The 23,828-nt window shown below is 39.7% G+C and overlaps 2 protein-coding genes across 2 annotated transcripts in view; both read left to right on the forward strand.

Annotated features, from left to right (window-relative positions):
- The first annotated feature begins 2,035 nt into the window (after nt 1-2,035).
- Nucleotides 2,036-2,284, forward strand: CTXN2 (cortexin 2). Its single transcript, XM_009276490.1, has one exon. It carries the CDS (start codon nt 2,036-2,038, stop codon nt 2,282-2,284), a length of 249 nt encoding a protein of 82 aa, XP_009274765.1.
- Nucleotides 2,285-5,063: 2,779 nt separating this feature from the next.
- SLC12A1 (solute carrier family 12 member 1) overlaps nt 5,064-23,828 on the forward strand; it is a 53,441-nt gene continuing 34,676 nt past the window's right edge. Inside the window, exons 1-9 of the mRNA XM_009276491.2 lie at nt 5,064-5,226; nt 8,690-9,273; nt 14,702-14,836; nt 15,049-15,124; nt 20,570-20,665; nt 21,345-21,484; nt 21,942-22,052; nt 22,969-23,080; nt 23,575-23,702. Coding sequence (XP_009274766.1) covers nt 8,863-9,273; nt 14,702-14,836; nt 15,049-15,124; nt 20,570-20,665; nt 21,345-21,484; nt 21,942-22,052; nt 22,969-23,080; nt 23,575-23,702 — 1,209 coding nt within the window. The 5' untranslated portion in view covers nt 5,064-5,226; nt 8,690-8,862. The remainder of the gene's footprint in view (nt 5,227-8,689; nt 9,274-14,701; nt 14,837-15,048; nt 15,125-20,569; nt 20,666-21,344; nt 21,485-21,941; nt 22,053-22,968; nt 23,081-23,574; nt 23,703-23,828) is intronic.

The following is a 23,828-nucleotide window of genomic DNA, read 5'->3' on the forward strand; positions in this document are numbered from 1 at the left end:
CTAGGACTTCTGGAAGGTAATTTTTTTCCTTGGCTGGCTCTTGTTCAAATCAACTGATTTGTGATATAAATTCGTGATACTGAACTTTCTGTGATTTTTTTTCCTACATAAGGTCAAACTTAATAGAAAAATTGGAAGTATGCCCAGTGAAAATCCGTACAGCAGGTGGGCTTTATCTATGATATATTTTCAGAAATATTGATTGTTGTTGACATTGCTTCTAATTCCCATAGGCTATATCTGGATCTTTTCTCCAACTTAGCAGGAAGTAAAACAGCATGACCCAAAGAGCAGAGTGTCATTCAAAACAAGGAGGGATCTCATACACAGCTCTATGGAATAAACAGACCACTGGTTGTTATGCTCTGGCAAATGTGTAAAGACTGTAATAGGAAACCATATTATTTAATACCTACTATATCGAGGGTTATCGCAAAAAGAAAGACTTGTGCCTTGCCCTTTTAATCCTTGTTTTAAAATTTTCATTCTTTAGGATAATATTCAAAAATCCCACAAATTTTCGTGTGAGAAAGGAGACACCAAATAAGATGAAAGTTCTGTCCATTTCTGTCTTCTCAGGAATACCAAATCTTATTTTTACTTTTTCTGTTGTTATTAATTGTAGGCTGACTCAGGATATGGCTAGTTTCAGCCGTGACTGCAGCACAGAGTAAAGATACTGGAGCTCCCTTTAAACTGGCTAGCAGCGCAGGTACCTGAAGCAGTGTAGCCATGGCAGCACAGAGCTCCGAGTGGCCTAATTACTCTGCCAAGAAATAAATGGATACTGGGAATTCCCTGGGGGGAAAGACAGTTGAATTGTTAACAAAAAGAGTTTTCCCCTGAGGCGCGTTAGTTAAATAGGTGTTAACAAGAGCCAAAAAACCTCAAGCTCCAACCTTAGAATAAAAATGCCTTTGTCCTTTGGCACTTCTGATGTCCCAGTCCTTCCAATTCTCCTGCTGTCTGTAGAGACAGAAGATGTGATTTCAGTATCTGATGGAAAACCTAAAATAAAGCAAAACGATTCCCACGCCCAACTAAACTCGATACATAAGATCTCCTTAAAAGACAAAAATAAAAGTCTCTCCTGGCTGGAATCACACAGAGCTCTCCTGGTGGCAATGGCGAGGTGGAGATGCTCGAGCATCCTGCCTCCGTAGGACACACATGAGGGTCAGTCCCCTGAGCTCCGTGAGGGGCTTGTTCAGACCTGGTGTTTACTACGCCTGTAAAAATGGCAGGATAGGTATGTATTTAATGGGGAAGAGTAAGGAGAAGAAACAAATGAAAGCAAGATTTAGGGGAAGGGAATTTACTTCTGTTATCTCTTCTACCACCAATCTTTCCTCATACACAGGAGTGGACGCGTATAGAGGAAGGCGAAGGGGCAATTTTACCAATATGCTCACTTTCTTACAAGCTCAAAATGCACAAGGCATTTTTCTGAAAATGGAGCCCAAGACTTCACTGAAATTGCACACACAATGCTTTATTTTACAAGTTGGATCTATTTATTTATGTTTATAAGCTAAATTACACAAGCAAAATCCTCGTGATTTGGCTGGAACTCCCTTTGAGGTCAATGCGAGTTTAACTAGTTTAAGGACTGAGGTGTAAAGCCAGTTCAGAAAACATACTGGTTTCTCCAGGTGGAGGCCTTGGTGAGTATTGCCTAATCAGAATCTGTAGGCTTGTGCCCAGTCTGACAAAACGCTGTTTGCGACAGCCATGTGCTGAAATTGCTGTTTTGAGGAGATAGAAAGCCAGAAAATTGTGAGTTTGCTGTCTCATAACAGAGGCCAGTAAGCGGATGGTGTGTAGAGGCTAAAAGTTGCAATTTTATCACATTAATTTAAATGTGAAAAAACAACAGGACACTACTAAAATCCAAGCTGCTTTTCATTTCCAGATGTTCATATGCTACAGCTCAGATATACGCACCCCACCTAGACCTAACCAAGATTCTACTTTTCTATGCAGGCAAAGAAGCAATAGAGGTGAAAATCCCACTGTCACCGGGATGTGATGCCCAATGATGAGCAGTAATTACTGCAGCAACACTTCAGCCAGCATGAGTGTCAACGAAATGTCTGCCTTCCCTCTGACTTTAGAGCAAAAAACTGGCTTTGCCTTTGTGGGGATTTTGTGTGTTTTCTTGGGACTTCTAATTATCAGATGCTTCAAAATCTTGCTAGACCCCTACAGTAGTATGCCTTCTTCTACGTGGGAAGATGAAGTTGAGGGGTTGGATAAAGGAACATTTGAATATGCTCTTGCATGAAAACTCACAGAATATCCTGCCTTAAATTTGATGTTGATTTCATTTTGGAAACCAACTGTTGTTACATTTGTTATACATACCTGCATTTTGGAGATATGTTGGTGGCATCCATTTTGTTAAATAAATATTTGTTGCAAACTCAAGAGGCACTTCATGTTGCTTTTATTTGAGGAACAGTGGAATGGCAGATAAGAAATCGTTAACAGCAAAGAAATACTACAATAAACAATTCACTACAAAGTTATCATGGCCAAAAAGTATTTTAAGAATCAGATGATGTCTGCCTTTCCAGAGGAGGATCTCATTTCTACTGTCTCTCACGATAGGCTGGAGAGAAAGGTGAAGGACAAAAGACAGGCTCGTGAATGGTGAATGCTTAAGTGGTAACTCCCTCCCCTCCTCATCTGCCACAATTCTCTGAAGCTCAAATTCTGTGCTTGCATACTGAGAACACAAAAGTGGAGGACAACAAATGGTTGTGGCTCAGAGGAGGTGCCTGCAAGAGGTGTGTGTCCACGTTGCTGAGATGAGAGTAACAAGGGTTGGTCCACGCGCTGCCATTCATAAGGAACTAACAGGAAAGCTAAAGATCACATCAATTGCTAATTCGCCTCTCACCTTCCAAGAAGAGCAGGTGCTGTACTGCTGACTGTGTTTATAAGGAAAGCGTATGTTGCTTGTCCTGCGTGAAACTTCTTGTGGTCCTCTGCAAACAGTGCGTAGTTCTGTTTCTTCCTGCTCATGAGAGAGTATTTTTTTGATAGGCCTCCCTTCTCCTTCTCTACAGCAACAGAAAGTCAAACAGAATTAGCGGAAGGGAAACAAACATCATTAAGGAAATTTTTGATTCTACAAACATTCGGCAATACAAAATATATCACCTGCTCAGAACTCCAGTCTGAACCACCACCACCACAGTCCCAGTCCACCAGTGTCTCCCGTATTGTTAAAAATTTTAGGTGAAAGAGAAAAAGTAAATGTTAAGTAACCAACCTTACAGTCTAGCTGAATCGGTCAAGGCATGCCGATTTTTTACTCCACTTGGTTACAGAAGATGATTCAGTTTAAACTGGAACTTAAACTGCCTGGTTAACAGCTCCCAGCAGTAACTACACCAGCTTGGCAAGGCCAAAGCAGAGACAGTCATGCTGCACGCCCATTTGTACCCAGCCCCTGAAAGGGAAGGGCGTCCAAAGCTGAGTGGAGATCTCTGTACTCTCCAGCCCCTCTCCACAGCTGGTTCTTCTGTTTGTGCTCCTACAGCTGTGCACAGTGTATGATCTGGACCGTCAAACTGAAGAATTGGTCATAGGAGATCCTATCAAGGCAGAAGAACTGACAGTGAAAGCAAAGACTCAAATCTGGGTATTCAAGGTCACCCTCATATACACAGCTGTTTAGCAAGTATGACAGTACCGGACAGAAACTCAATTCCGTTTTTAAGAAGGTTGGCATCAGAATTTTAAGCGCTGTCACTTTTGCTAAACGGCTCTGTTTGCAACGAGGAGCAAAGACAAGGAGAGGAGGTACAGCAGCTGGGTTTCTTTTGCAGGTATTCTGAAAAATACGTATTGTCCCTCTTGCCCTATATACTAGGCAGAGGCAGCCAGTGGAACAGCAGACCTCAAGTGCCATTTGGAACATGAAATACTTGATTGTACAGGGAAGGATATGAATCTCCTGTCTGAAGAATATAAGAGAGGAACAGCCAACACTAATCTACACTGGTCACTTGAATTATGAAACAGAAACAATTTTGTGAATGTAAGAGCTTTTAAACTGCTTCAGATTCTGCGTAAGAAAAAATGCCAGACCCTCAGAGATTCAGTATATTGCATTTATCCTCGGTAATTTAACCACAAAATCAAAGGTAGATATTGATACACTGATTCATGTGATCTGTTATTGCCGGATAGGATCATCCACTGCAGAGACGTGACACTGTCATTCTTTTTACGTTCACCTAATCAGCACAGCTGAGCTCTGTGCTGTCAGGTTAGAGTGCTGAAGGTACTTAAGTTATCTGGGTTAAATATAGTTCAGTTATCTCTAAACCACACAGCAAACACAGCAAACATACCCAAAGAACCCAAATACCGTCTTACTTCTTTTGTTCTTCACCCAATCTATTGCTGGAAGCAATTATCAAATCCCTTATGATTACAAAGCTTCATCATTTCCTGCCCGCCCTCCTCTGCACCCCTAAAAGACAAGGGAGTCGGCCTTCCCAGAAAGAATACACAGAACAGTTTTTCACAGGTTTTCCTTAAATATACAGAGTAAAACTTTGAATGGGGTTAGGAGCAAATGGTTCAAAAACACATATAGGACAAGGGGACCCACCAATGACTGATCCCGCTGGCTCCATTGGAATCTCTTCTGCATAGAATGCGCTGAGCAGAAGCCTGAACTCTTGTTGTCTCCGTTACTATATATGCAGAACTGAAAAATAGAGAGATCATGATCTGTGCACAGAATCGGGCATAGCTGGGAGGGAAATGGAGATAACAAAAGTATTTTCAGGCCCCCTTAGAAATTTTGCAATACCATAAACCCAGTAATTGTAATGGATAGGTACATTTGCTGGTTAATAGTTAACAAGCTAGAATGCTTCTCTAAATCACCATCTCGAAATGTTTTGAAAGAGAGGGATTGGATGGTCTATTCAGTATATTAAGCAGGAGAAAAATCTGGCCAATAAGGCAGAGTCTGTAATGCCTCAAAGAGAGGGACACACTATATGCATGAATAAAAGAGGCAGATTGTCCTTCCCTGAAAACACAGGATTGAATGGTAAGTTAAATTATCCTGAATAAGGTAAACTTGATGATTTATGCGTAATGCTGGAATACTAAACACAAAATTAATGGCAAATAACAGTTCAGAGACCTCTGGAAATACACTGTGAAAATCAAAGTGTTATTTTCAAGAGCAGCAGAAAGGTAAGAGACTTATTTTCCTAGCAAAATAGTAATATTATGGAAATAAGAGTGAAATTACAGAATCATTTTACTTGGTAGCAAAAGTCTCATTGTCATCAAAGAATCAGGATTTCATTCAGTCATGGAGATGGAAACAAACCTCGTTTCACTGACCTTAATGACAGAAGATTTGTTTGTGCTCCTTCATGCCTGAAGATGAAACACTTCCTTACAACTTTAAAAGGCTGAAGGAAGCAGAATACTCTCTATGATCAGAAATGTGTAGTAGTAATAATAATAGTAATATTGATCATCCAAACCCAGTAGAAGTAAAATAAACTAAACAAATGTAACATGTTGCTGTGAGGCTTACAAAACATTAAGCAGGAAAACCAACATAAATATGAGGGGGTTATAAAGTGGTATCATAGCAGAGAGGTGACAGCAGAATATTATCTATAGCTGATGGAAGGAGTGAGATAATATGCTTTAGCTATATCTCGTACTGAAGATGGAGGATATTTGATTATCAGCCTTTCAAATTATAATTTTGATATGTGATTTTAGAGAAAATTTACATTGCCGAGGTATAAATATTGATGCGGTATTTTATCTTCCAGTGCCAAAGGGCCAAATGCATTTCAAAAAATCATTAGGAAATTTAAATTGGAAGAAATCTCTGGAGGTCATCTAGTCCAACCTCTTGTGAAAGCAAAAAACTTTAAAAATGCATCTAATGGGCTTATTTACCCAGATTTTCAGTTCGTATTTTCCTTTATATAGATATATTTTGTTTCTAAAACTTCCTGCTTTTACATACACTTGCAGACTTTCAATGTCTAAGCATGTTCTGTTCTAGTCAGTTTGAACAGACCTGGACTCCTGCGGAATTATACAGGTCTGTACAATCACACTCCCTTATCTCCTTAGAAGTATGTCACGACATACGGATTGCCATTGTTTCCAGAGCCCATTTCAGGGCCATCTAGGCCATCCTGCAAGTTGCTGCGAAGGTACTTACCCCACTAAAGGCCTTAAATATAGGTACCCCTTTTGCTCTTGGGGTTTTTGTTTGCTTGTTTGTTTTTTTGAGGGGGTCTGTGTGGGAAAGTGGAGGTGGGAAGCAGATCGTACAGCTATCATATGTTCACCTCTCTATGGGCCCCCCACTCAGAGCGACCTAGACAGGCCAGAGGAACGGGCCAACAGGAATCTCATGACATTCGACAAGGACAAATGCAAATCCTGCACCTCGGACAGACTAAACCCCTGCACCGTACAGGCTGGGGCCCCACTGGCAGGGAGCAACTCTCCTGGAGGAGGGGACCTGGTGAGCCGCAGGCTAGAGAGGAGTCAGCACCATGCCCTGGGAGCAATGAAGGTGAACAGTGTCCTGGGGTGTGTTAACAGGACCACAGCCAGTAGATGAAGCAGAGTGATCATTCCCCTCTATTCAGCACTCATCAGACTGCACCTGGAACCCAGTTTCTAAGTTTGTCTACCTGTCCCCCCCACCTGCCCATGTGAGAAAGGTGTCGATAAACTTGTGTGTGTCTGATGGAGGGCCACCAAGATGGTTGGGGGTAGGAGCATTTGCCCTATAAGGAAACGGGGCTTGTTTAACCAGAAGAAGAAAAGGCATTAGGGGAACCTAAGCAGCCCCCCCAATGCTTACGAGGCGGTTACTGACAAGGCAGAGCCATGCTTTTTACTGAGGTGCACAGCAGGAGAGTGAGAAATGATGGCCATAGAGTGACACACAGAAGGTTCCAACTGGATGTACAGGAAAAAAACCACTATGAGGACAATTAAGTATTAGAACAGGCTGACAAGGCGGGTTGTGGAATCTGTCCTTGGAGGATGTCAAGACCTGACTGGTGAAAGCCCTAAGTAACCTGATTTACATTCAATGCTCCCTCTGCTTTGAGTGGGAGGTCGGACTAGACAGGCTCCCAAGGTCCCTTCCAACCTGCGTGATTCTATGACTTGCTACAATTTCTTTCAGATCGTCTTAAAGGGTATTTTGTGTGTACAAATGTAAAATGGAGTGTAAAATTCTATGAACCTTCCAATGCCTAGCACTATTGTTAATATTTCTCAATAATTACTACTTTACCATAGTAATTTATTTTCTCCATTATAATTTAGGAAACCCAATGCTATTTTTGGATCTGTTTCAGTTGTCTATTTATTCTTTCATATTACATTAATTTTATTTACATTAAAAAATGATCAATTTGCTATATCTTAATTTCCTGCTCATAAATTGTCGCCATCCTGGAACTACTGACAACTTAAAGCCTAGCTTTTGTAGTTAATTTAAAAGAAATGTATTTGATTCAAGCTTTTCATGCAAATTTAATTCTAGACTATGAGAGAAATATACATGGTATCATAATAATAAGTGGAACATAAACAGTAAATGGACTTCATGGAATCTTGCGTCACATGCCTTGTACTGCTGGCTTTAATTAAATGTTGCATTATTAAAAGAAACACTATATTTGAAAATCAATTTTAGGTACTTAGAATCTCATCCAAAGCCCATTTTATATAGATGGTGTCGCGAATCCTGATTTAGGATCCTGCCCACTACGCCAATTTGTCGCCTATGGGTGATTTAGATTGCTTAAAGAATCACTGTCAAAGGTATTAGCAAAAGTGGTTTTAATATGGCGTTGTAAAAGCGCGACTTAACGAAGTTTGATGGCAAGGTTCACTCTATTACTGTATGGCACAATCGTTTGAACAATGATTCAAAACTACCAAGGCACAAATCAAAGTTACCAAGACAAAATCAAAGTTACCATAGTACAAGGTTATGCGCCACATCAGTCGCTTACCAAAGATCTGCCGTGGGTAAAAGGTCTCTCTGCCTTGAAGAGCAACCTTGAGAGGCGTCCCAGCTCAAGGGGAGATGACCCCCATGCAGCCAGGCTGCTTAGCCGGGAGAGCTCAAAGGAGGCTCACCTCGGCCGTCATATTTATGGGATAAAGTGGTTGGCTTGTAGTCAAATTACATGCGGTGGGAAAGGCATGCAGGAGACTCCTTGTACCCACAACTTTCTTTGTTTCCTTGATAAATGAGTCTTGGAAAAGCCACCCGCTATTCACGTGTTAATCGCATGGCCGGTGTTCCAAGCTCGTATGTATCGATGCTCACTGTGTCACTCCGCTCCTTTGTGGGTTTCCAGAGAACAGATTGGAACTAGGGGCGTTCTCGGCCCGTTTACGGCTCAGGCCTTTACCTCCTTTGGAGCCCGTACCAAACTACCGCCAGTTTGGTTAAGGGGTCGAGTGCATCTGTCACAGATGGAAACATCCCCACAAACTCAGTCTTTGACTCAAATATTGTTTTACTTAACAACTCACAGGGTGACAGTCTCACGGATATTTGGTGAGGCGGGGGAGAGCTTATGGTGGAAAACTTGTCTAACAACTGTGCAAGTTAATAGAAGTGTTTTAATTATATTTTTTATGGCAGAAACACAGTGGACAACGTTAGGAAGACCGCTTAGAGATTTCAAGAAAAATTTCTCAGAACTTTGTTACTCTAAGAGCAAAGATTTCATACGCAACAGCACTAAACCCTTTGCTGTAGCTGCAGCCACAGAAGAGTAAACGGATCAGTGACCTAAGTCTATAGCATCCCTGAAGATGTCAATGAATAATTCGCCAAATGTATTCTTGGATCCAAATGCAAATCGGTTTCAAGTTAACATAATTAATGAAAGCCACGACAACAATGAAACATCCCAAGAGGATGTGGGCTCTGACCCACCACATTATGAAGAAACATCTTTTACTGATGAAGCACATAACAGACTGAGAATCAGTTACAGACCAGGAAAAAGAGAATTATATGACAATTTCCTTCAAAATGGGGAGAAAACAGAAGCTAGTTTACATCCCTATGATACTCACACTAAAATGTATTATCTACAGACTTTTGGCCATAACACAGTGGACCCAGTTCCCAAAATTGATTATTATAGAAACACTGGCAGCGTCAGTGGGAATAAGCTCAGCAGACCAAGCTTATTAGAAATTCATGAACAACTGGCAAAGGTAAGTGGAAAGGAAAGATACAAATTTTCCCTATTCCATTTCCAGGCTGTTAATTCTTTTTATTAATATGAGAAAGTCCTTGAATTCATGGACCTTGCCCAGGAGAAAAAGTACAAGTAATCACTTACTGTATTTCCTTTGGTAGCTGCAGTATGTTTTCTGCCCTGTGCCCTGCTCAAAGCAAAGATTTTTATTAGAAGGTGATAGTAATGTACTTGATTAGCAGAAAAACATAGCTTAACCTCGTCTAAAAGTATAAAACTACCGAATCTCTTCTGTTTCACTTAAGAGTCAGGACGGCAGATGATGAATGTCAATTCATAATTTAACCAAGCTACACAATTCACGCTTATTCTAAACTTGAATTTAACATCAATGCATAACTAAGTTTCACAGATTCCTCTGTTGTATTCATTAATATACATATCTATAAGTATAAAAAACATTATGTGCAATAAGTGCAATTTCAACTAATGAGAAATCCAAAGCACTACCTGTTAACTGCTGCAACAAGCCATTCAAACAGCAGGAAAGAACCCAGAAGGAGGGTGCTGAGGTTGAAAGTGTTTGCTCAGAAGAGGGATAGCAGACAACCGTTTTCAGGTACCGATTCAGTGAATGAATTTAGGCCCTCATGCTCATTATACCAATGAATTCGGAGAGAATCTGAAGAGCCTCTTGAACGACTACACAGAAAGCATTTATAGAGGAATAATTTGGCTAAATTCCTCCTAATCCATCACACAGAAGAGCTGTTTAGACGTTGCTCATGTAGTAGATGGGACTATATCGATGTAAAATACACTTACAGAGAGAACTACCGAACAGGATACCGCTGGCTAACCTGCCTTTGCAAGATTTTCTAGGGCTGTTTCTCCTCTCCCCTTCCGCGTGGACCTACTTTTGGTCAACGCAATGTAGGAGTTCACTGTTGATACATATGACCAATGGATTTTATGGAAAAAACTTAGCAGACTCTCCCTGTTTGCTCCATTTTTTTTTTTTCCACATAGGCGCTACAGTAAATGAATAACGAAATACCAAAACACGCCCTTTACCGTGATAATCCTCACTTTTGTCACCCTCTGTGGCTACTTGCCAGAAGAATATAACATTGGTCAGGTATAATCTTTTGGGGTTTGCACATTCAAAACTTCCACAGGAAAGAATTTGAGAAGTTGGTATTATTAAGTCTCAAATACCAGATTTTCACTAACTTCTGTGTTACTGCCTCAGATGATAGGTGAATTTTGCTGTCTATTCACGTATCTAGATTGATTGATTTCCCTATGTGGAAGAATCACCTCCATGCAAAATAAATAGCGTGGAAAGCTGTAACGAGAACTTCTGGGGACAAGAACAACTAGATTAAGCACTTTGAAACAGTTAAACTATTAAAAAAACTACTGCAAAACAGTGGAATATTATGATACTCTACTGACTTTGGTAAAATTAGACTCTTCCCCCTTACGCCACAATACCAGGTTCTCCGTAAAAAGCAGAGGAGAGACACAGGATACACCTACTTACACAACTAAAATCAAACCTTTTTTGAGGTTCTTAATTGTGCACTTGTCAGGGCAGGGCTGGAAAGAGAGGGATCACCTCTACAGTCAAACTCAGACTAGAAGTGTCAATATGTAGCAAAACCCCCCTATTCTTTGTCTGTGTTGGGCAATAGTGAAATGAGAAATCTCCAGAGAAAACATGCTGTCATCACCGTTCCGCTCAGTTTTACATACTTCTGAGGTCTGAATAATTTGGACAAGCATCTGATTTTTGGATGCTGGTCCAGATCTTGTTCAAACTCCAGTTCTCTGGAGATTCACCTGTCCTAAGGAGGATTAATATAAAGTAATGAAATCGAGCAAAAAAATAGCCATTTGGAAATTAGGACCTGATTCCTTAGGATCTTATTAGGACAGCTTCCTAGTTTTGCCCTGACTTATTTAAATTAAGGTCTCCACAGACCTGCATAAAATGGCTTACATAGAAAGGAGAAACAGGTTACCTGGGTCATCATTTATTTCCAAAAATGAATGCAAAGTGGACGTGAAAAGGGAAGAATATGAATTTGGTATCCCTACTCATTTGCAGATGTGTAAGCTGCTACTCAAGGAACTAAAGACATTTCCATGCCCAGAAGAAGCTCCCTCTTACAGAAGTAATTTACTTTGGTTGTGGCCAGAGAGAGGAAAAATGATGTATTGGCTTTGAACGTAATGCTGACCGAACATGTACTCAACATTAGCATATTAAGGAATTTTCAGTTTTGACCATTGCCAGAAAATTCAGGCTTTTTGCTGTTGCATCTCTCAGTGGTTTATTTTAAACAAAATTAGATGAATTTGTTTAGGGTTTTTTAAGGCTTTCACTTAGAGAAGATTAAAAAGAAGGCAGATTCCATCCCAGAATAAAATGAAGGGAAAATTGCTTCACAGGTTGGGACTGTTAGGGAAGAGAAAAGAGCATCATCTAGCTTGGTTGTTCCCAGACTTTTTCCAGTATCCAGCTTACAGAAGGATAATCTTATGCCTCTCAAAATAGGAAGGTGAGTGTCAGAGGTAATGGGATTTTTCTTACACCGGCAACCCGCCGTGCCCTTACGCGAGTTGTGGCCCTGGCCTGGGAGCCACTAACCACAGCACTGGAGCAAACGGCCCGCCGTTAGCAAGGCTGGAGTCTATTCCTGGCTGTCCCGCGGACTCGCTTTGTGACCTTGGACAAATCACTTCGGTCTACAGCGCTTATTCTGAAGAATAAACACGAGGTCACCAAATAGTAGATCAGTAGGGGAGGGAATTAAGACGGTATGAAAAGGCTGAGCTCCTATCAGGAGGGAAGAGCCGTACGTGCAGCTGGATGGGGTGCCTATCCACCAGCCCCAGCGTGCAGCAGGCTCTCTAGCCACCACTACGGAGGGGATGAGTGCGTACGGGGGTTGGACTAATAGCCCAAGATGCAGTTCTGGAGAAGATGCTTTATTCCTTTTTAGTTTAACACTAAACTCTGGGCTTACCACACCATACCCCAAGGTGATCCCACCCCCCTCACCCCCAGCTTTTTTGAAACTCAAATTGTTGAAGGCAACTGTCCCGTTCAAAGCCCATTGCCAGATTCTGATAAGAAGTGACATATGTTTGACTTAAGATTTCTAAACATCACATAAGCATTCCCATTGTGCTTTGATGCTGGGTTTAACATCAGAAGATAAATATTAATATTTAATACACTTTTTTAATATGTAATTTTTCAAATGTCAGAATGTAAGGCAGGTTGAAAGGAACTTCAAATATCTAGTTCCCACACTGCTGGAGTCAAATGTGTGTCATCTTTTAGCAAGACGTGTCAGATTTTGCACACATTAAGCCACAAAACGCCAATTAAATCCCTAAAAAAATAGTCTAAGTGCTATTTCACAGCTGATGGCTGGTGATAATTACTTGGGCTTAATATTTAGCCTACATAAGAAATCATCTAACCTTTCTTCATCTCGGCTATTCTCCACACTTGTTACGGAGACTTGATGAGCTCATCATCTTTAGCCCAGGAGAGATGAAGACTAAACTGTTCTGAAACAAGGAAAGGAAAATGTTTTGGGTTGTTTTTTTTTTTTAAAAAAAGCAGTTAACTTTTTATTTTGGTAGCTTTTCAAAATGTTCTGTCACTTTTATTCCACATCCTTAATGCATGAGTAGCACAGGTACAGCTGCTTGGTAAATAACCAATCATTCACTAAAGCACACCAATTTAAAATGCATTTATGGAAGGTTTAAGGCCATAATTTATGATAATGGAACAGAGAGCACAAATTAATTCAAAGTACATAGGAAACAACTTGTTTCAAGTACAAAGACCAAACCCTTTTATTTTGTTTTGCCTTTGAAATTCTAACCACTGTAGCAAAAAAACCTTCATATTATTCTGCTAATCTTCCTTAACTCACTTTAATCATTTACTGTATTTTGAGCAAACACAGCCATTATTATTTTAGGGTAAGAATTGTTGAAATTATCTAAGTAACTCCGGAGCTCCAAGTCACAGGCTTTCAATAGATCTTGTATTCCCATTTCACTCGGGGCCAAGAGGGCCATAGGCACCAAAGTTTAATCCATGTCGAAATGTATTACCCAGTCACTTCTTTCTCATTTGTGAGCACAATCCTGCATGTACCGTGTCAAAGGCATTCTACAGCCTTGCACCGCAGTGGCTAGAGCCCCCGTCCATGAGGGGGGCATTAGCGTAAGTGTCATATACAGTTGGTCTTTATGTCTGTTTTGGTTTTGTTTGTTGGGTTTTTTTAAGTCCATGGACAAACTACAGAAACAGCCTTGAAGCTTAAGTAAGACGAAAAAACCTTCTATGTTGCACAGAATCTCGGATGTTTCCCTTCCTTGACCTGTTTAGTTATTCTGGAAATATCTTCATCCCCCTCCAAACCCTAAAAGCATCTTGATTCCTCTCCAGAAGTGACACACGCTCCTGACCCTCTGCCAGGCTACGGCAAGGTACATGGTCCTTCCTGAAGGTCTTTGCAGAGGACCCAGACATTACTTGGCAACAGCTAACCTAATGCCAACTCCTTGCAAAACCAGTCAGAACTTTGTATAAAAAAAAAATAATAATAATAAAAGAAACAAAGCAGCAATGACAACGAGTATAAACCTCAGTACTGTGACTAATTCCTATCTTGATGCTAAATTGCCTCAAAGATTCTGGGGCAGAAGAGCTGAAGAGATAAAATACAGATTTATGTCTGTAACTGGATGTGAACAATCTAAAATTCTGGGCTATTTATTCTGGTTACATCACAAATATGGCAGTTCCTAATCCTCTCTACTATGGTTATACCAGAGGTGGCTAAACCACAGAAAGGATTATTCATTTACTGCATTATTTACTACATTTCACTGGCATTTCTCTGACTGTTTTCAAGAATATGTTACCCATTTGCTGCTGCAATTATGTTTGTACTTTATCCAACAGAGAACACCAGAGTTCGCCCCATAACTTTGCCATGCAGCACTCAGCTAGGTCTCTTTTCACTAGTGAGCAATTATCCCTGTTTCTACAGTTAGCATTACTCGTAAATTGTTGCAGCAGCCTGTAAAGGCCAACCACGAGACCCTCATTATGTTAGCTGCTCTACTAACATATCAACACAACATATATGTTGAATACAGTTTACAATAAAAACAATTTAGTATCAGATAATAACGTATTTACTCTGCTTAAGTGATTCTTTCATCTTTTCTCGCTGTTAGCAAGCCCACCTGCTGATGCCTGGTGCGAGCACAATATTGCACTCTACTCCAGAGACAGTAAAACCTGATCTTCTTTGGAATTCCTTTATTCCATGTCTCTCTTATGGGGTCAGGTGTCCTCTGCTTGGCACAAAAATGTATTTGTCTTCTGTGTGATCCTTCAGAACATAGCCGTGAGCACCGGCTCAGTCGAGAGAGTGGCTAATGGAGAAAGCACCGCTGGAGATGAGACAGCAGTCAGCAAGGAAGAGGAAAACAAAGCAGGATTTGTCAAGTTCGGATGGGTGAAGGGTGTGCTGGTGAGAAACTTATCTGCATTTCTAAAAAAATTAAAAGAAAATAAACTTTAAGATTAGTTCTGCAACATAAGGTCTTTTAAGAAGAGAGGGATGTGGACTTGAGGGATGTTTGGGGTGCTTTTTGAAAGCCTGCAATGCACGCTATCGCCCTTCTGGTTGTTAACAGTACTTTCAACGTTGCACTAATGCAGTATTTTTTGTTTAAAACCTAGGTAAGATGTATGCTTAATATCTGGGGTGTGATGCTTTTTATTCGACTTTCCTGGATTGTAGGTCAAGCAGGAATTGGTATGTATCTTATTTAATATCATTTCCAACAGTGAAAGGGATAAAGAGGATAAACTATACATGATCATGATTAATATATAATCTGAGATGTGCATTTGCATGTTGAACTAAATAATGTTTCCAAATGCTTGCCAGGGTAAAAGATGTTAATCCTCCAAACTATTGGAATTTTCCAGACTCGCAGCCAAATTACTGCTTAGAGGCATAGATCTGTTAACTATGCATATGATCATCACATTTGAGTATTTCTAAGCTTTAGTGAAATTTGTATTTAGAGCCTGTAACAGATGTAAACTTCATGACTCGGGCCAATTTCTAATATGTGCGCACAGAGTTAACCTTTAAGAGTTCACACTTTGCTTATCTGTGAATCCCAAACCTTGTCATCTACATATTAAAAACAACGCTTCTTCACACTTCTCTGCAAAGATGAAAACAGAACTGGAAGGAGGTCTCATCTCATCAGGATTTTGTTATTTTTAACTATAGCACAGCACTAGATACTAGTGTACTATGAAACTTTAAGTTTTAAAAACTCTGCTACAGCTTTCCTATAAATTAACGACATACCGCGCACAGTGAAGCGTATCTTTGCTTCTTCATTGTGCAATTTAATTAATCCAAATCCCAGATCCCAGTCCCTGGGAGACTGGGCCCCGAGGCTTCCGTCCAGCATGTTGTTGAGCGTTCAGCGAAACCAGTGAGAGAGGAAAGCGCTCACAACGCTGCAAGAACCTCCAGCTACTAGAAGAGCAGCTCAGTGAGGCGCGACGCATCCGTAGCTGTTGTGTGGTGCGACTGCCTTTTTAGAGCTGCTGCTCTGGGGAAGCACAGAAACGTGGAGTGCGATGGCAGCATCCCTCTGTGTTACGTGATCATACAGTCCGGGATAATGGGGCCCTAATCTTTGACTGGCACCCAGATGTCATAAAAAAACAGCGATCCAAAGGGTGGGTGGCAACTATTCCAGTTTGGATTCTCGCAGAATGGAAATATTAAGCTGGAGTCCAAACTCTGGCCTCGGGGCGTCAACTCTCCTGATCTTGAGATCAGTCCTCAAATTCAGACTGAATATAAATATCATTCACTTCCTTGTTAACGGAAGTGAAATGAAATACTGAATCGCAACATCTCCAAAATTTTGCATGGTTGAAGTCTCATTTCCAACAAAACACAGTAACTTCACAGAAGTTTCCCTTGAGCAAGACTGAGCTTTTAAAAAAAGAGAAACAGATGAAATGCTTATTAAGAAAAAAATCCAGCCACAAACTCAGAGACACAAAGAGGGAAAAAAAAAACACCAACGAATAAAAGTTCCAGAACTAAGCGAAAAAAAAACAAAAAACAACCAACGAATAAAAGTTCCAGAACTAAGCGGAAGAACTTTACCTACTTTTGCAGTGCTCCGTGCGTGGCTCTAGCACTGTGCCTGACGAAGGGGTGCTTGCTGATTTTATGATGCATACCAAATGAGAGCATACAGCCCAGGGCACTCATAAGTATATGCCTTGCCATGAAAATTCTGCATCTTAATATTGCCAAGACTTTGCTCTGGGGTTTCATGCAAAATTAGTTTTTAAGGGCAGTTTAGTAACTTATTGAGATCATCAAGAAGTATTACTTTGTTTTGAGGTGTGAGAATAGCCATAGGCAAGAGTAATTCATTTCAGAACAACTTACTTAGCCGCCATATGCCTGGGTTTCAATCTAAACTTTAATCAGATTTTAACATTAATTTGCACCAACATCAGTTACAGCCTTTCTGCTTTCACATTTAATTTTACTATTTTAATTCACTGATAAGCAGACCCTCCTTTCTTATGGTTTATTGCTCTGCTATTGCTTTTTAAAATTGCATGCCTTATGTAAGGAGGTTAGTTTTACTTCTGAAAATGAGACATCAAATTCCATTTGAATGATTTCTCAATGCTTTTTCTGAATGTCTTATAAGCAATGAGCTTTAAGTCCCTAGCCAAGCTGCTTAAGGAGAACAGTGATGGAAGCTCATCATCACCAAGGCTCAGGGATTTCACTGGGTACTGCTACTAACATCGAAATTAAATGAGTCAGTTAAACCACCATCTGGGCACCATTTATATCCCCATCATTAGAGGGCCAAAGAAAGAAAACCCAATTATTTCCATATCCTGATAGGCTGTCTTGGGCAAAAGCTCTTACAGGGGAAAAAAAATAATGTTCCAACAAGGTTCTCTGTTTATCATCAGCTGGGAAAAAAGGGACAGTATGGTCCTGACAAGGTTCCAGGTCCAAAATTAGGCTGGTATTTCCACCTAACACCTGGGGACTCTCCGAAGTCTGTATTTGTACCTATACAAGGAACGGTTAGCCAAAGGCAGGGAAAAACACCAAGTTTTTGTGAACTGAAAACCTGGCCCCGAATATTACAATGATGTTACATTACGCTATATTACAATGATGTTTTGGTTGAGTCACTTTATTTTATGCACTTTTCTTCTTAAATGTTAAAATATTTTTTAAAATATATACATTAAAACATAAATATATACATTTAAATATATACATTAAAGCATTTAAATATATAACGTTAAAGCCTTCTTAAGCAGATATTGCTCATCAAAGAAATATCAGACCCTATTTATCATATACATGTTAACAACATGAATCGTGAAATGCAATAGAAAAATCCTGGAAAAATACTCTTTAGGATGCACATGCACTTACCAAATAATTTTAAAACTACTTTAAGAATAATGTGTCTAACTTATTCAATTTAAGAGTTAACAGCTGATGAAAAGATTCATTCAGCCACTTCTCAGGCACAAAACTTGCAGGGTTTAACAATACCCTTCTACGCAATGGTAGCTCACCAAAAGGAATGACCATATGGATTTTTTATATACAGACCTGCATACAAAATCAGTGCATGACTAGTTATAGTAAGAGTTCAGAAATCAATAGGGTAAACATGATTTATTAGAGGCCCAAATCACTTTAAATATCCTACACTATGTTGTATATATCTCGCACACCACATTGCTTTACCTTAAAGGATTGTGATAACATGGCTATAATTTAAGCAGCAAAGAACATTCATTCAGGGATTGGATGTCTGTAACCATCCAGTATGAACTGAAGTCAGGGGTCGGATCTGGAAGCCAGAAGGTAGAAATACAGCAGATAGATCAGTATGTTTGTAGTACTTCTAGCTGGATGTCAGTTGTAGGATCCAAGTTTCAATTTGGACGAGCCCTGGTCAATAAATATCGCTACAAGCAACGTATAATCTTCAGTTCCATTCTGAAGACCTATGTACATTCCAGAAACAAGAGAGCTATTGCATAAGTACTAGCAAGTTCAGATAATACTACGAACTGATTCCATGTTTGGCACCAAACTGTAATTGTTTCCTTTTTTTTTTTTTTCATTTTTTTTCCCCCTCCTCTCATAGATACAAATGGGAATAGAAGCAATAAACTTGAGAGAAAAATGTCATATTATTTCTTCACCTGGCTTGAAACAAGAAAGTATTCTGGAACTACAGAGCCAAACTCTTCTTGGTAGTGCCAGAAAATACAACAGAAGCAATGGCCACACTTGTAGCTTGGGAGGTCCAGTTTGTACACAAAGAAAAGCTTTTTCACTGGGCAGGTGGTCTAGCCCTGGAACATATCCAAAGAGGTTGTGGGACCTTTGTCCATGGAGGTTTTCAAGACCCAGCTAGCCAAAGCCATCACTGATTTAATCCTGTGTTGGCAATAGTTCTGCTATGACCGGGAGGCTGAGCTACAGACCTTCAGAAGTCACTTCCAACCGAAGTTTCTATGATTCCAAATCATACCAGGCACCTCCTACTCATATAGCTTCTAGTTTCTAGCACAGCTTCACAAAGTTAACAGAAACCTGACCATATAGCCAAAGATTGGAAACACACTCAGACTTCAGAGTCTTACTCAAACTGAAACCCAGTTCACCTATCACGAATCACCTATCGCTGATCTTCAGATGTTTGATTATTTCTGTTTAATTATACAATTTTGTGATATCCGCTAAAAAAAAAAAAAATTCTAAGTTCTCTAAGATTACACATTACAGGTCACCTGTTAAAGTAAATGGCATCTAAAAAGCAGTATTTCCATTTTCAAATGTTTGTCCTGTGTTAGAGTAAAACTACTTGTTGCAGGGAAAGAGGGAGATGAGAGAGCGGGGAAGTGCAGCACTCGATAGCTTGGCAAGTAAGGCTACAGAAGGGTCGCACTCAGGTCTTGGCTCTCTACCCGACAGACTCTTTGTCCTGGTGCACTATGAGACTATACAGTCAGTCTTTCTCTGAATCGGTGTTTAATTAACTGATGAAATACAGCAGCATTCTTACAAGAGCTCTGGTTAATGTGTCGATCTCTTCACTTAAACAGCCAGGATGTATATTAAAGGCAGACATAAGCACCCATGCCGAGGGACACTTGTTTGCTCATTTCCTCCAGCCTTTGAAAATCGCGAGAGTTTCTGGCTAGGGTACTCCTATCAGCAAGAATCACTGCTTGGAGACTGATGGTAATAATTTACTACCATGACATGGAATCCTTGGAAACGTTCTGGAAACTGCAAGTGGTCAACAAACCATCTTTTCAGTTTATTGCTCCGATTCTGGCCTGAAAATTCAATTTAAAGAGAGAATGATTTGTAGGAATCATGGAACACGAGTAAAATATTTTATCTTCTTATTACTGACAGGTCTTGGAGTAATCATAATTCTTCTCGCCACGATGGTAACTTCAATTACTGGGTTGTCAACTTCTGCAATAGCAACTAATGGGTTTGTCCGTGGAGGTAAAAATCTTAGGGTTACTAATGCTTTCAAGCCCCAAAAGGTCTTTATGTATTATTTTCATATGAGGCAAACCAGAGGGACGATAAACCAAATGGCACATCTAAAGGAACTGGAAGGTAACAATTCTAGCCACCTCTAATCACAATTTATGGCATGTTTGAGTTGTCACTTTTAATAAATCCCAGATTTCAGTTCAGTCTGTGAAGTACGTTTCAGATGTTCCTGCCTAACGCCGAGCGAGGGATGGCTTCTGGCTTTTCATGGAGTTCTTCTGTTGCCTTTCAGCAGGTCTTTCTTATTCAGAGCATTCCAGGGTGGATGTCCTTGGACAAACTGAGCATGAGGCATCTCTTCCTCTCTGATCACCGATGCAGATCAGTGGATATCTTCAATTTAATACCTTCTTTATAAAACCCCTTACATTTCAGCCACTCCTTGGAAGATGAGTAAATAGTTTTGCTGGAAAAGTGCATGTCAGGTATTTTATGAAACGAAGTTTTAGTGCATTTCAGAGCCTTAAAGTTATAACCGGTCTGCTTTAACCTCTGTGGAAAATGGCAAGTTCTTACTGCGGCATTTAAGCAGAACAGGTATTTGAATACACTTGAATATACTTTCTTTTTCGGATCTTTCAGGTCTGGGAATCATAGTTATTGGTCTGAGTGTTGTAGTAACAACATTAACAGGTATCTCCATGTCTGCCATTTGCACTAATGGAGTAGTAAGAGGAGGTAAGTGAATATGATCTCGTGAAAAATACAAAAATCTGCAGATTTGGATTAGAAAAAAAATTGGAATTGAGATAACTGTGTTACAAGCAAAGCAATAATAAATAAATATATTTGGAGTGATCTCTCTCAATGGATCAACAGTAAATTAAAACGTATATAATCTTAAACACTTCCTGACAATAAATATTAAGTGCCAGTGAGATGAGATGAAATAATTAACTGACAAAATAACATGCTCCATTTATGGTGATATGCAAAAAAGATTAAAGATTCACTGCATCACTATGCAGGAGCTTTAACAATGTACCACAGAATACGATCTTTCACGCTAACATTGGGATAGATGCAAGTAAGTTAGAACCTGTCTGGAAGTGAGGTTCTCTCTGCTCTGTGTTACTGTATTATGTATCATGAAAAAAATATTTGAGGGTCCAGTTTTGCATGCTAATATATGCACTAAAAAGATTGCTGCAATAGAAAGGCATACAGAAAAGGGTGAAGGCAGAACCAGTACAAAGCACATTCCTTTTTTTATCAGTGTCCTCTATTAATATAGGGCAAATATTGATTACGTTTGTTAGGCTAAAAGCAGAGATTCCTGCGGTATTATTTATGTGAGAAAAATGAGCAAAACCTGAGCATTTAGTTGTGCTGAAATAACTGTCATTTCTGTCTGCAGGTGGAGCATACTATCTTATCTCAAGAAGTCTAGGCCCAGAGTTTGGTGGATCTATAGGGCTTATCTTTGCTTTTGCGAACGCAGTGGCAGTTGCTATGTACGTAGTTGGATTTGCCGAAACAGTCGTAGAACTTCTTAAGGTAAATGTAGATGTTTCATGTATATAAGTAAATTGTTCTGGCTTCTTTTGTTTTGGGGGGGGTTGTTTTGGTTTTGGTTTGAGGGTTGGTTGTTTGTTTTTACGTATTTGTTTAAGTGGTGATACTTTTTAGCTGAGGCTTGAGGGACATCTTTAGCGGGGAAGAAGCTGGTCTGTCTAAACATACCATAGAGCGTTTCTCCATTATTTCTACCTTATGAATATATTTCATATATTTCTCAACAAGAATCTCAAAACCAGAAAAGGAACAGACATCTAAGTAGACAGCCAAATAACCCCAACCACAAAGAGCCAGCTGGAACATGAAATACAAACCCTTGGTCCCACAAATCTCTGAAACTTTGTCAGCTCACTGTTTTCTATTTCACCTTGTTACCTGATCCCACCAGCTGGGCAGAGAAAGACCGGTTCTAATTAACATTTCTTACTGCTTTCAGGAGAGTGATACACTGATGGTAGATGAGTCCAATGACATCAGAATAATAGGTACCATAACTGTTGTATGTCTTCTCAGCATCTCTGTTGCTGGCATGGAATGGGAAGCAAAGGTAAACCTTTAAAAGAACATAAAAGCAGTATATTAGACTATTGTACAGCATTTGTGTGTGAGGAAAGCTATACAACAGGTGGAATTTTCAAAAGCACACCATTTCAGTTTACGCTTAACCTTTCTAAAAGCAACAGCAGTTTAATCATTACATTCAATGAAAGCACAATTACTCCATGCTCTTCCTTGAACGTACATTTAAAAGGGAAGAGGAAGTTTGTGTTCCGCAGACAGCTTGATTATATTGATTTTTATAATTCATGGCATCATTTAGAGCCTTGGGTAAGTGCCCCTTTTGCCCTTATTTTTGAGGCTGCTTGACAGAATGAACAGTAGTAAAAACAATATATGGTTTTATCACTGTACTTTCTCAAGCCCTACTCAGCAGAAGAGCTCTATTTGCTGTCCATTCCTTAATCCCTAATGATTTCTGCTATTCCTTCACCTGGAAAAAGAAGTTCAAAATGGAAATTCCAATGGAAATACTTTAGAGGGTGGAATACAGCTAGCGAAATCAGGTCCAGAACAGCACCCTGATTTTTACATTCTGCTGTGATGGAGACTAGAACTACTCGTAAAAGAGATCAGAAAAACAATTTGATATTATAACCCTTGGCAACTAAACAAACTTTATAACAATATAAAAATGTCTTATACTTGATATTAATGCATTAGCTGTTTCATTTTGCTTTTTCTTGTAAAGAAACGAACATAAAATTAAATTATAACGACATATTTCATAACTCCCTTAGTAAAAACTATCTGCTGTTGTCATCAGCTGATTCAGCTATCTTTTGAAAACTACAGAAATCAGTAATCTGTCGTAGGGAACACATGCAGATAACTTACTATATAGCCATCTCCACAGTCAATGCAAATTAAAATCATCAGGAAAATCTTTTTGTTTCTATTAATAGGCTCAAGTTATTCTTCTATTTGTTCTCCTTATTGCCATTGCAAACTTCTTTATTGGGACAGTCATTCCTACCAACAACGAAAAGAAGGCAAGAGGCTTTTTTAATTACCAAGGCAAGTAACCTTGCTATGTATCATAAAATAATAAGTTTGCATTCTTTTTGGCTTCATACTGAGTTAAGGATTCCACTGAAAAAGGTCACGAGATCAGTATCTTCTGCCCAAGTTTAAGTAAGCTTGCAAACCAAGGGAATTTATTTCATCTTTAATTTTGAGTCTGTCTCTCTGCTGCTGAAGCTGACAGCACAGTTAGCTGCAGCTTGAGTCATTTGTGTATCAGCAGAGCACAGACAAACTTCTACACAGAGCTAAATGCAAGTGCTGTGGTGACACTCCTGTCACTTCAATATGGATCTGCAGCTCTGAGATGCAGACAAGCACATCCTACTGGGGACCAGACTCAGTAAATCAAATTCACGTTGCTTATGATATGAGACAGATTCAAAGCCAGTCGTCCAGACGTGAAAGACTAGCTTATTCACCTCCTTCATTAAGTAACTTTGGAATCAAATCCTGGTGGTATGTTTCATTTTCACCTATATTTGCAGGATCAATATTTGCAGAAAACTTTGGACCAGATTTCAGAAGCGGAGAAGGATTTTTCTCGGTGTTTGCCATTTTTTTCCCAGCTGCCACTGGCATTCTTGCAGGAGCCAATATCTCAGGAGATCTGAAAGTATGTATTTCATTAACTTCATAATACTACCCATAGGCTGAAAAAAGAACAAAAACCAAATTATGAACCAACACTGTATTCAGTTTTAAATCATGTCGTCTTTTGGGAAGCAAAACTCACTTTTAA

Source organism: Aptenodytes forsteri, unplaced genomic scaffold, assembly GCF_000699145.1.
Source record: "Aptenodytes forsteri isolate BGI_AS27 unplaced genomic scaffold, ASM69914v1 Scaffold1, whole genome shotgun sequence".
Taxonomy (NCBI): domain Eukaryota; kingdom Metazoa; phylum Chordata; class Aves; order Sphenisciformes; family Spheniscidae; genus Aptenodytes; species Aptenodytes forsteri.

Coding starts and splice junctions, on each gene's coding strand:
- CTXN2 (XM_009276490.1), top strand. CDS start 2,036: ATGATGAGCAGTAATTACTGCAGCAACACTTCAGCCAGCATGAGTGTC.